Raw genomic sequence first — 13,863 nt, 5'->3', positions numbered from 1 at the left:
ATGGACACAGTTGTGTGTATGAGGCCTAAGTGGCACGTATGACGTCTGCAGATATTGTGCTCTTTTTTTTTTTTTTTTTTTTTTTTTATTCCTTTCTTGCAAAAATGACATTATTGAATGAAGGCGCTCGTGAGTGTGAAGGGCCGGGTGGCTTTTTCGCAATGTGGCAGATATCTGCTTTCAAAATATGCGGGTACTGGGGTATAATAGTTTTTTTTTTATTTTTTTATTCCTGTTTTATGTGTGTTTATCAAATATGTAAAAATTGCTTGATGGTGATAGGGTTAAAGTGGTATTCCTTCACTTCATTATCGGTAATCATCCAACATTCGGGACACCCGCCGATTCTAAAAATGAAGAGAATTGCAAAATGGTTTCTGCGTTTGTTTTTTTTTCCCGCCTGTATAGCGGTGTCCTGTTCAAGCGCAAGAAACCTTAGGAGGCAGTGCAGTCCGATGGCCCTTTTATTTTCTCCTCCCCCTCAGGGCTGGTGGAGGCCCCAGAGGTCAGAGCGCCGATCATTTAAGTAATGGCATATCATAGCGATAAGATGGGAAGGTACACTGTAAAAAGTGACTTTTTGGTGGCGATGTGCATATAGAATAATTGACTGTTACTTTACATTTCTATCCTTTTATATCACAGGCGCAACTGTGGAAAAATATGAGAAAATATAAGCATAGATAAAGCCTAGGGCAAAATGTCCTTATATTCCAGCGATGGAAACGCCGGTCGCACAGGGACCACTGTATACGCTATTTTGTACTTGACCAATCTCAGCAAAATGTTTCTTTTCTGCAACATAAAACCGTAGTAACTTTAGATTCTATCGAACTTGATGGCATTGACCTGTCTTTGCTTTTATGTCTAGAAACTGGTGTTGACCAGCAGCGCCAGCGTTGTATTTGAAGGCAAGGACATCGAGAATGGAAGCGAGGACCTTCCTTATGCCCAGAACCCCATTGACTATTATACAGAGACCAAGATATTGCAAGAAAAGGTAAAACTGCTTTACAATCTTCATGTAGGGGCGAAAGGGGGTTTCCATTATCGTTTTGAGAACACCACTTCTGAACCCCCTGCTTGTATTGAAGGGGGCCCAACCCCATCACCTAACATAGCCCTGTGAAAAACGTAAATCTGATATACCTGGCAAAGCATTCAAGTGACTATGATTGCACTGCAATACCAGGCGCAGCCAAAGAGTGGCGCTGTTTCTGGGAAGTAAAAGCAGACCCCTTTTTCTAATGAATTACTTACAGTTTTTTTTCCCCCCCCAGTTAAGCCCGAATTCAAATCAGTTCTTATATTCTAATTGTTCTACTCCGTTCTAGGAGCTGAAGAACAAAAATGCCAGACCCGTCATATGACACGGACACAAACGGCACCCAGCAGACCCCATTGACTCTAACTGTGTCCATCAAGTTTCCATCATTTAGCATGGCAGCACGAAATATTGACACCTAGTGAAAAAGATTTACTAAAGCTACTTTCACACTAGCGTTAATATTTTCCGGTATTGAGATTAGTCATAGGGTCTCAACACCGGGGGGAAAAAACGCTTCCATTTTGTCCCCATTCATTGTCAATGGGGACAAAATGTAATTGAACAGAACGGAGTGCTCCAGAATGCATTCCGTTCCGTTCTCATACCAGAGTGCTGCGGTTTGCTTTCCGTCCACAATGCAAGTCAATGGGGACGGATCCGTTTTCTCTGACACAATAGGAAACTGATCCGTCCTCCATTGACTTTCAATGGAGTTCATGACGGATCCCTCTTGGCAATGTTAAAGATAATACAACCAGATCCGTTCATAACGGATGCAGACGGTTGTATTATCAGTAACGGAAGCGTTTTTGCTGAACCCTGCCGGATCCAGCAAAAACACTAGTGTGAAAGTAGCCTAATTCTGTGTCCTAAATTTGGACACAAAATGGGCCAAATTTATCAAAGTAGCTGAAGCTGGATGATAAATCTGGTGCATCCTTATACCGTCTAGTCCAGGCATGCTCAACCAGCGTCCCTCCAGCTGTTGCAAAACTACAACTCCCAGCATGCCCGAACAGTCTATAGCTATCAGCATACAGCAAGGCATTGTGGGAGTTGTAGTTTTACAACAGCTGGAGGGCATGCCTGGTCTAGTCTATATTTATGCCACCTATTAACTGGATTACTTTACACCAGCGTTGTGCAACAAAATGTTGGTACATTTTTTGGCACACATTGTCTCATTTTAAAGAGGACCTGTCCCCTGTTCTGACATGTCTGTTCTAGTAACTACTTGCACTCCCCGTGTAATAATTCTGGGGCATCTATTCTTGTGGCATTTCTCTATTGTTCCTACAAGAAGTTATGAATAAATTGCTATCAGTTTGCAGTAAGGGTACAGAGGGGTGTTACCAGTTGGGGGGGTGTCCATGTACAGCCACACACTATCCAGTCAGTGCTACCCGTGTCGGAAGGAGTGAGCTGCAGTGATTTATAAGCAGAGAGGCTGCAGCAGCTGATTCTCTATCTCTCTTAAGTGCTTTATTCATGTTAATACGGTTCAGTTCTTCTTTATCGTGTCCTATGTGGCTCTGAGTGAGTTAGGACACCGATCCTACCATTTTCTCCATGTACACTATATGGAAGACATCATAGCTGCTAGTCTCCACTAGGGTTGCAACGGGTATCCAATTTTCTGATATTCAATCGATACTTTTGTACCTGGATCGATGTGATATCGGGATATGCTATTTTTTTTTTATACTAGACTGAGACGTAGATATTAGAGATACGGACTGAAGAGGAGTAAACTGGTAAAAATGCCAGATACAAGTCCTAATTATGCTGAAAAATCACCTGAAATAAAAAAAAAAGGTGCACTTTAAAGGGTTTTTTTAAATTTATTTTTAACCTCTGGATTGTTTATCAGTATCTAATTAGTGGGGGTACGACACCTGGGACCCCCGCCAATCAGCTGTTTGAAAAGGCAGCAGTGCTCACAGTAGTGTCGCGGCCTTCTCGCAGCTTGCCAAGCACAGCGCTGTGCATTGTATAGCGGCTGTACTTTGTATCTCATCTCAGCCCCATTAACTTCTAGGGGGATGACGTCACATTGCCTAGAAAAATCTGGAGAAGGCCGTGGCGCTACTGTGAACGCCTGTGCGTTTTCAAACAGCCGATCGGTAGGGGTTCTGGGTGTCTGAACCCCACCAATCAGACACTGATGACCAGAGGATAGGTCATTAGTAAAAAAAAAAAACTCTTGGAAAACCCTTTTAAGCAATAGGAAATGTCTTTGCTAAGTTATATTACGTACTTTGTTATATTCACCTGTACTATTGACTGACTTAGAGAACATTAAATCAAGTCTTTAAATTAAACATTTTAAAAAAATGTTTCTTCATTTCTAATTTACTATCTACACGCGAAAAAAATATTAAAATATTGCAGTTTTTACCCTGGACATTGACCCCTGACAGTAGGCTGATACTTCCTTTTATACATAAGATCAAGATGTATAAATCCACTATTGAATACACGGTAGTTGCATATAAGAAAAAAGGTCCAACCCTCAAATATACAACAATTCCTTTGGAAAAAAAGGACCTTGGCTGAATACATTTAAAACATAACTGTTACTGATAATATCAACCCATTTTAGAAACGACACCCCTCAAGGTATTCAAAATTGATTTTACAAACTTTGTTAACCCTTTAGGTGTTCCACAAGAATTAAAGGAAAATGTAGATGGAATTTCACTTTTTTGGTCGATTTTTCATTTTAATCAATTTTTCTCGCTAACATAGCAAGGGTTAACAGCCAAAGAAAACTAAATATTTATTACCCTGATTCTGTAGTTTACAGAAACGCCCCATATGTGGTTGTAAACTGCTGTACGGGCACACGGCAGGGAGCAGAAGGAAAGGAACACCATATGGTTTTTGGAAGGCAGATTTCACTGGGATAATTTTAAGATGCCATGTTACATTTGAAGACCCCCTGATGCAGCCCTAGAGTAGAAACTCCTAAAAAATGACGCCATTTTGAAAACTACAGGATAAGGTCGCAGTTTTGTTGGTTCTATTTTAGATTTTTGGTTGCTCTATATTACACTTTTTGTGATGCAAGGTAACAAAAAATAGCTGTTTTGGCACCGTTTTTATTTTTGGTTTTTTACAATGTTCATCTGACAGGTTAGATCATGTGATATATTTTCATAGAGCAGGTTTTTACGGACGGGATAATACCAACTATGACAACTTTTTGGTTGTTTGTTTCAGTTTTACATAATAAAGCATTTTTGAAAAAAATGATTTTTTTTGTGTCTCCATATTCTGAAAGCCATAGTTTTTATTTTTTGGGCGACTGTCTTATGTAGGGGCTCATTTTTTTCGGTATGAGATAATGGTTTGATTGGTACTATTTTAGGGTGCATACGACTTTTTGATCGCTTGGTGTTGCACTTTTAGTGATGTAAGGTGACAAAAAATATATTGTTATTTTTTTTAGAGCCGGTCGATACGGACGCGGCGATACCTAACATGTCTACTTTTCTTATTTTCCCTTTTTTTTTTTTTTTTTTACTTTATTTTGAGAAAAGGAGGGGCGCTTTCTTGAAACTTTAAAACAAACACTTTTTTTTTTTCACTTTTTTTTTACTTTTTATGTTTCTCCCACTGTGGGACTTCACGTTTTCAGGGTTTTATCCCTGTTTCAATTCAGTACAATACATTATGTATTGTACTGAACTGAACTGTCAGCATCTTACACAGTTGCCTAGGAGACCCAGGCTTCCGTAGCTGGCAGGCTCCGATGCCTGTGTAAGGTATCGGGGCTGCCATGGCAACCATCGGCCTCCTGCCAGCGCAGCGCGGGAGGCCGATGGAATCAGAGGGATCCCCCTCCCTCTGTAAACCCTGCACGTGCCATGGTTAGCGCTGACCGCGGCCTGTGAAAGGGTTAATCTGCCGGCTATCAGTAACATGTACATGTAGGTGATAATGCGGGAAGGGGTTAAACAAAGAACTGGTTTAAGTGGGTGTTTCCTCAATGGACACTTATCAGGTGATGTCTGACCCCCGTCATTGTACAGTCACAGTGAGCAGGAGCGGGTATATAGCGGTGACTAAGCATCTGCAGAGCTTCTTCATTCAAAGTCTGTGGCCCTGATTGAGACATCGGAGTAGAGCCCTCAGCTGTTTTCGACAGCCCCATAAACACTGAATGGAGCAGTAGAGCTTGTGCTTGAGCGCCCCGCCATTCCAGTCGTGTATTGAGAAAGAATGGAGACTTGGGACCTCCATTGTAGAGACTGGCGTACCACAAAATCTGTAGTTGACAACAGTCCTCCATTTGCAGGGACTGTCCCTATTTTCTGAGACAGTCCCTGCAAATTCAAGCTGCAAATGTCTCGAGCTTATGTAAGCCCCACCCATAAGTGGGTCTCCCCAGAAAGGTAGGTGGGACTTGCGCGCCCTGAATTGACGAACATAAATGTTAGTAAATATGAATTTTTTTGCCGCAGACCATAACCATATTGGTATAATCTTTTGCAGGAGGTTTTAGGATCAAATGACCCAGCAAATAACTTCATGACGGTGGCTATTCGCCCTCATGGCATATTTGGCCCAAGAGACCCACAGCTTGTTCCTATAATGGTGGATACCGCAAAAAGGGGCAAAATGAAAGTCATGATAGGGTAAGTGGTGATGTCTGCTATCGTTATCCTGTCCTACCCTGGGCCTCATTTAGGCCTTGTCTTTTATAGCAACCAATCAGAGCCCGGCTTTCATTTCTAAAACTGCTTTGGAAAAATAGAAGCTGCGCTGTAATTGGTTGCTATGGGCAACAAGGCCAGTTTTTCTTATGAGACCATTTTGATAAATGAAGCAGATTTGTGTGATTATTTTGGTACATTTAGGAGCCTCTTCAAGATGTACCTTTTTCTTTTTATAACTTTGTATGTCCTTCTAGAAACGGGAAGAATTTGGTGGATTTCACGTATGTGGAAAATGTGGTACACGGACATATCTTGGCAGCTGAATACCTACAGAAGGACTCTCCTCTTTGTGGAAAGGTATACTTGCTTTTTCATTGTGTTTCACGCTTAAATTTGGCTTTAGGGAGGATTCTATATGTGTAGTGCGGTGCATACAGGTTGTACGGATGCAGCAGAGCTGAATTTGTCACCAACAGCTCTTGAGCTGCAAGTTTAGTATATTGTGTTGACTCTGACTTGCAGTCCTGTGTAAGTCCAGATATCACCATAAGGCCTCAAGCACACGAACGTTGTTTGGGTCTGCATCCAAGCCACATTTTGTGTGGCTCAGATGTGGACCCATTCACTTCAATGGGGCTCCATGTGCTGTCCGCATCCATTGCTCCGTTCTGTGGCCCCGCAAAAATGAAAAAGGAACGTCCTATTCTTATCTGTTTTGCGGACAAGAATAGGCATTCCTATTGTTGGCGCAAAACACGGCACGGTCGTGTGCATGAGGCCTTAACTGAGCTGAACTCCGCTACACACATTGTTGTGCCTTGTATGCCCTCTACTGGGAAGGATATTGTAGTTAAACAACATGGCAGCAGGATCAACGCTATTAAAGGGGGTTTCTAGATTTTTATACTGATGACTAGAGATGAGCGAATTTCATGTTTTGAAATTCGTTCACGCTTCGTTTAGTGGTAAAAGCAGAATTGCGTTATGGATTCCGTTACTACGGACCCTAACACAATTCTATGACGGAATACTTAACAGAATGCCTTTAGAGACATTCCGTTATTCATTCCGTCATAATAGAAGTCTATGGCCTGCATAATGGAAACAGGACGGATCAGTTTTGCAGCCCATAGACTTCTATTATGACGGAATGAATAACGGAATGCCTCCGTCATAGAATTGCGTTATGGTCCGTGGTAACGGAATCCATAACGCAATTCTGCTTTCCCAACCAAACGAAGCGTGAACGAATTTCAAAATGTGAAATTCGCTCATCTCTACTGATGACCTATCCTCTGCATAGGTCATCATCAGTATCTGATCGGTGGCTGTCTGACGCCCAGGACCTCCGCCAATCAGCTGTGTGAGAAGGCACTGGTGCTGGCAGTCGCGCCAGGGCCTTCTCTCTCACCAAACACAGTGCCGTACATTGTATAGCGGCTGTACTTGGGATCGTAGCTCAGCCCCATTCACGTCTATGGGACAGAGCTGCGCCTAAGCCATGTGACAGATGTACATGACGTCACATGGGCAAGGCAAAACTGCGAGCATCGGTACCTTTAAATAGCAAATCGGTGGAGGTCCCAGGTGTTGACGGATTCGATGTGAAGGAGAAAGCGACGCTCTGCAGATGCACTGGAACTGGAAGCGAAAGCTATAGAAAAACAACTTTTGAAAACTTTTAGTGAAGACCAATTGAAAAATTGCTTTTAACCCAAATTGAATAGAATGCAATAATAAAACAGTGTCCTCAAAGGTGTCGACAGCCTTTAAAAGGGTTTTTCGGGGATTTCAATATCTAGCTGGTGGGTTTCCGACTCCTGGCACCCCTTCCTGCCTGTGATTGTAGAGGCCGGGACGCAAAACTCTTTCTAGACCAGTTACGTGGCCTGGGATGCAATACCAAGCACAGCCAGTATACAATGGAGAGCGCTGTTCTTGGTAAGCTGATCATCAGGGTGCCGGGTGTTGGACCCCCACCAATCAGATATTGATGACTATTGTGGAGCAAATCAAAGCGAATTTCACGATAAAATCGATTTGCCGCAAAGCCAAATTTCCTCGTGCTTCGTGGTAGCGAATTGATTTAACCTGAAATAGTGCAATCCATTTGCTCGCAACGGTCCAGCCGCCACTGCCGTCTTGCTTGGAGATCTCGCACTAAATCCTGTGCGTCGTGATGACGTCATCCTGGGCCGCACAAGGTTTCACTCCAGATGTTCAAGCAATATGGTGGCGGTCGGCCCGTCGCGAGCAAATGGATCAGGTAAGTGTTCTGTTTATCAGATGCCACGGTCAGCAATCGCCGCTCCCTGTCATTGCAGCCACTATTTACAAAGAAATGTGCTTCGTGACGAGTTAATTAGTCACGAAGCTCATTTTCTTTTTATTTGGTGAAGCAGCCGAATTTTCCAATACTTTATTGTGAGGACAGGCGATCAATATCGAGCTCCCGGAAAGCCCCTTTTATCTGCTTATAGAACCAATGGTCCCCTCTTACCACCCATTTACCCATGTGATCACGGCAGCCTTAGGGGTATACACAAGACCGCTGAAACCTCATTCATTAGGGCTTATTCACACGGCCGTATGCTGTCTTCAAAAATGCAGCTCCCTTTTTTTGCGGATCAGATACAGATCTATTCACTTCTATGGGTCCCTTTTTCTTCCGTTCTATGGCTTCGCAAAACAAATAAAACATGTCCTATACTTGTCAGTGAAAATCAGGACGTGGCCCCATTGAAGTCTAATGGTCTACAAAAAAATGCGTGCTGAACTGTCCGCAAAAAAATGGATCCGTATTTTTGCGGACAGCATATGGCCGTCTGAAGGAGCCCTTAGTGATATGTGTTTGTTTTTTTTTGTTTTTTCATATTCATTTTATTTTATTTTTTTAGGCATATCACATCACAAATGACGAGCCCATTCCCTTCTGGACTTTCATCTCCCGGGTCTTGGTTGGCCTGGATTATGAAGCACCCAAGTACAAGATCCCCTTTTGGTTGGCGTATTACCTTGCTCTCTTCCTCTCTTTCTTGGTGTTCATTCTGAGTCCCATAGTCACAATTAATCCGACTTTTACACCTATGAGAGTTGCCCTGGCTGGTACTTACCACTATTACAGCTGTGAGCGAGCCAAGAAGGACATGGGCTACAAGCCAGTGGTCAGCCTTGACAAAGCTATAGAGAAGACTGTCCAGAGTTATCCACACCTGAGGAGGGGAAGTTAGGGGGCTTGGAAGACGTCACAGTGAGAACATTTATGTAAAAGTAATTGTCTACAAGTAATTTCAAGAATTGGTGATGCTGCCATTAGTAACCAAAGCTGAAGAAGGCCCACCATTGACCTTTATGGGTCTGTCTTGCTGTTTTTATGAATACCTAGGGGAACCACGTATCAAAAATGAATCGAGATGAGCCATTCAGACAGAGTTATTGAGCTGCTAGGGGCTATCCCTGCTGCTGAAGAGGCTGTCTCTCGCCCATCCCTGACAATCTCACACCTACGCCGCTGCTCCATGTAGCGGCACAAGCTCAACTATACATGCTCCGCTGCCCGAAAATGTAGAGGTGCAGGCACAGTTGCTGCACCAGCAGGAGTAGCAGAGCCCCTGCGCTTGCACCGCTACCCAACAGCAGCGCAAGCGTGAGATGTCTGGAGCTGTCAATGAAGTGTGAGGGGGGGGGGGGATACCTCTTCAGAGCGGGGACAGCCCATCGCTGATCAAAAACTCTGTTTGATGAACGGATTGATTCGCTCATCTCTAAATATAAAGTTCTCGGGGGAAAAGTAAAAATTCCCATAACACAGAGGAGAAATAAAAGATTGCTTTAAATTGGTTACTATGGGCAGCACCACAGATCTTCATAAATGGACCTCAGCCTTTAAGTTATGCACATGTTTTCAATGCAGGTTTTGTTCCTTCCAGTAATTTTTAACTGTAAATGTTCATATTAAATTATAACATTCCCAAATATTGTAAGGGAATTTACTATTAAACAGTGTAAAAAAAAATCTAAAAATATTGCCCCGAAGCAGTTTGTGCGTCATCACTTTTTTATGACTTTTTTTTTTTTTTCAGAAACTCAATGCTAGACTGTCACTAAAAACATGATATTACATATGACTGTTATCTGCTTGTCATGACTAGCAGTAACAGTATAAAATCATTCCGTCACTGTAAGGGGTGTTCACACGACCGTATTTTCGGTCCACATCCGATCTGCATTTTTTGGGGGATTGGATGTGGACCCATTCATTCTAATGGGGCCGTAAAAGATGCTGACAGCACACCGTGTGCTATCCATAAGTCCGTTCTGCCCTCTGCAAAAAAAATAGTTCTATTCTCTTTTTTATAGACAGGAATAGGCATTTCTAACAAAGGGGCGGGACGTGCTAATCCATAAAATGCAGACTGCACATGGCCAATATCCATGTTTTATGGGCCGCAAAATGGATGCGGTCGTGTGAATGTCCCCTAAGACTGGGTTTCCACAAGGTAGTCACAATTCCATCCACCCGCATTGGACAGTGCCTGCAAAAATTTGAAGGTAACACTTTTGTTGACCTGCGTATTAATTCGATCATTGGCCGCTGTGGGTCGGGTTGCAGCCGCTTCATCCAGCCATAGGCCGCTTTCCCACAGTCAGTGTTTTGTCAGTGATTTCCATCAGTGATTGTGAGCCAAACCAGGAATGGAGGCTACACAGAAATGAGGTATAATGGAAAGATAGTTTTATAATACACTGAACAAAAATATAAACGCAACACTTTGAGTTCAGCTCATGCAAAATGAGAGCAAAACTGAAAGATCTGACGCATTGTCTACATACACAAAAGACCCATTACTCTCAAATATTGTTCACAAATCTAAGTCTGTGTTAGTGAGCACTTCTCCTTTGCCACCTCTCACAGGTGTGGCATATCAAGGTGCTGATTAGACAGCATGAATATTGCACAGGTGTGCCTTAGACTGCCCACAATACACCATTTGCCTCAAGCAGTGCAACACATCTCCGTCGCATAGAGTTGATCAGGTTGTTGATTGTGACCTGTGGAATGTTAGTCCACTCCTCTTCAATAGTTGTGCGAAGTTGCAGAATATTGGTAGGAACTGGAACACGCTGTCGTATACGCCGTTCCAATGGGTGACATGTCCTGTAAGTATGCTGGCCACGCAGGAACTGGGATGTTTTGAGCTTCCAGGAATTGTGTACAGATCCTTGCAATATGGGGCCGTGCATTATCATGCTGCAACATGAGGTGATGGTCGTGGATGAATGGCACAACAATGGGCCTCAGGATCTCATCACGGCATCTCTGTGCATTCAAAATACCATCAATAAAATGCACCTATGTTCATTGTCTATAAAATACGCCTGCCCATACCACCGCCTCCATGGGCCACTCAATCCACAACGTTGATGTCCGCAAACCACTCGCCCACACAACGTCACACACGCTATCTGCCATTTGTCCTGAACAGTGAAAACCGAGACTCATCCGTGAACAGAACGCCTCTCCAACGTGCCAGACGCCATCGAATGTGAGCATTTCCCCACTCAAGTCGGTTACGACGACGAACTGCAGTCAGGTCCAGACCCCGATGAGGACCACGAGCATGCAGATGAGCTTCTCTGAGACGGTTTTTGACAGTTTGTACAGAAATTCTTTGGTTATGCAAACCGATTGTTGCTGAAGCTGTCCGGTGGCTGGTCTCAGACTATCATGGAGGTGAACATGCTGGATGTGGAGGTCCTGGGCTGGTGTGGTTACACATGGTCTGTGGTTGTGAGGCTGGTTGGATGTACTGCCAAATTCTCTGAAACGCCTTTGGAGACGGCTTATGGTAGAGAAATGAACATTCATTGCATGGGCAACAGCTCTGGTAGACCTTCCTGCAGTCAGCATGCCAATTGCACGCTCCCTAAAATGTTGGGACATCTGTGGCATTGTGCTGTGTGATCAAACTGCACATTTCAGAGTGGACTTTTATTGTGGGCAGTCTAGGGCACACCTGTGCAATATTCATGCTGTCTAATCAGCACCTTGATATGCCACACCTTTTTAAGGACCAGTTCAGGTCTGAATTTACTTTGTGAGGTTTACATAATAGAAACCACCCAAAAATGACCCCATTTTAGAAACTACACCCTCAAGGTATTCAAAACCTATTTTACAAACTTTGTTAATCTTTTAGATGTTCCGCAAGAATTAATGGAAAATGGAGATGAAATTTCTGAATTTTACTTTTTGGGCATATTTTCCATTTTAATCCCTTTTTTCCCGCTAACAGAACAAGGGTTAACAGCCAAACAAAACTCCATATTCATTGCCCTGATTCTGTAGTTTACAGAAACACCCCATATGTGGTCTTAAACTGCTATATGGGCACACGGCAGGGCGCAGAAAGAAAGGAACGCCATATGGTTTTTGAAAGGCAGATTTCACTGGGATAATTTTAAGCTGCCATGTCACATTTGAAGCCCCCCTGATGCACCCCTAGAGTAGAAACTCCAACAAAAGACCCTATTTTGGAAACTACGGGATAAGGTGGCAGTTTTGTTGGTACTATTCTAGGGTACATATGATTTTTGGTTGCTCTATATTACACTTTTTGTGAAGCAAGGTAACAAAAAAATAGCTGTTTTGGCACCGTTTTTATGTTTTGTGATTTACAATGTTCATCTGACAGATTAGATCACGTGGTATTTTTATAGAGAAGTTTGTTACGGACTCGAAAATACCAAATCCGACTACTTTTTTTTGGTTGTTTCCAAATTTCCTGCAATTTTCGCACTGGCCACTAAGTCTAATAATAGGCGTCACTTCTTGGTCTGTACAGATCACTTTACTGCAGTTACCTGCTTATCTGTCGTTCTAATCCTGCCTGTAATGATATCACCTACAGATAAGACAGGATCCACCATTCACAATAGGTGATTGTCAGAGCTTCTTTAGGGTCCATTGATACGTCCGCAAAATGGTTCCGGATCTGTTCTGCAACGTTGAATTTTCAATGTGGCCGCAAAAGATGCGGACAGCACACTGTGTGCTGTCCGCATCCGCACTTACGTTCCGCAAAAAAAAAATGAACTTATTCTTGTTCGAAGACACAGACAAGAAAAAGCATTTCTATTTAAAGTGCCGGCCATGTGCGGTCCACACAAAATGCAGAACGCACATGGCCGGTGTCCGTGTTTTGCGGACGTGTGAATGGACCCTTATTCTTTCCTTGTACAATGACCTCTGCACAGGTCACAGTGCATGTCTAGGAAACTCTCCCATAGAAGCCAATGAGGTCCCCTCCTGACCATTGTGTCTATGGACCATGTGGCTGCCGTAAAGCAATTTTTAAAATAATTTGTAAATGCTGTTAAAAAACAGCTCAGGCAAGATGGCCGCCCCCATAATCATGTGCAGGAAGGAGAATTTAAAAAAATCTATAATCAGAAAGTGAAAACAGATTAGTAAAAAAGGAAATGTTACGCTCTGGTTTTAACTGGGAGATAAAAGTTTTGGTAACATTTTCTTTCAGGCCAAGATCATGGGTGGAGTAGTTGTAGCAGTTATTGACCATACGATGTAAATGAAGGGGTTAAAAAAAAAACTTAAGACATGCTGTGAATTTTCAGATCTGCAGCATTCTGTGGCATATTTGTGGTGGATTTTTGCCAAGGATTTCACCTTTGGTGTTATGCAAAGAGGTATCTCTCGGGGAAAGAGAACCATCCCGCTGCCGCAACCTTTTTGAAAGTCTGACTTTTTAACAAGCCTTGGGACATGGCAAGGGTCCAACTCCCGGCAGCCCTGCCGATCGGCTGTTTGAAAAGGCCACAGCAATCCAGTGATCGCTTCAGTCTCTTCCTAGGTCAGTGACCTCATATTCATTGGTCACATGGCCTTGGAGCAGCACAGTCCCATTCAAGTGCAATAAGTTTGGCTGCAGTACCAAACATAGCCACTATACAATGGACGGCACTGTGCTTGGCAAGCTGCGAGGTGGCGGCAGCTCTCACCGATCAGATATTGATAACCTATTTGATAACCTAATTTCAAAATCCTGGACAACCCCTTTAATATCATTCAGCCTGAAACACTAGTTACTTTTCTAATTTACTTTCTGTTGCAAAAATGTTCCCCTTGTGAGATTC

General features: G+C 43.1%; 1 protein-coding gene across 1 annotated transcript in view; it reads left to right on the top strand.

Moving 5' to 3' along the window:
* NSDHL (NAD(P) dependent steroid dehydrogenase-like) overlaps positions 1–9,732 on the top strand; it is a 34,707-nt gene extending 24,975 nt beyond the window's left edge. The window contains exons 5-8 of the mRNA XM_044306236.1: positions 872–1,000; positions 5,546–5,688; positions 5,964–6,066; positions 8,607–9,732. Coding sequence (XP_044162171.1) covers positions 872–1,000; positions 5,546–5,688; positions 5,964–6,066; positions 8,607–8,939 — 708 coding nt within the window. The 3' untranslated portion in view covers positions 8,940–9,732. The remainder of the gene's footprint in view (positions 1–871; positions 1,001–5,545; positions 5,689–5,963; positions 6,067–8,606) is intronic.
* Positions 9,733–13,863: the final 4,131 nt, after the last annotated feature.

This window comes from Bufo gargarizans, chromosome 9, assembly GCF_014858855.1.
Source record: "Bufo gargarizans isolate SCDJY-AF-19 chromosome 9, ASM1485885v1, whole genome shotgun sequence".
Classification (NCBI taxonomy): domain Eukaryota; kingdom Metazoa; phylum Chordata; class Amphibia; order Anura; family Bufonidae; genus Bufo; species Bufo gargarizans.
This window is presented reverse-complemented; position numbering and strand designations above follow the sequence as displayed.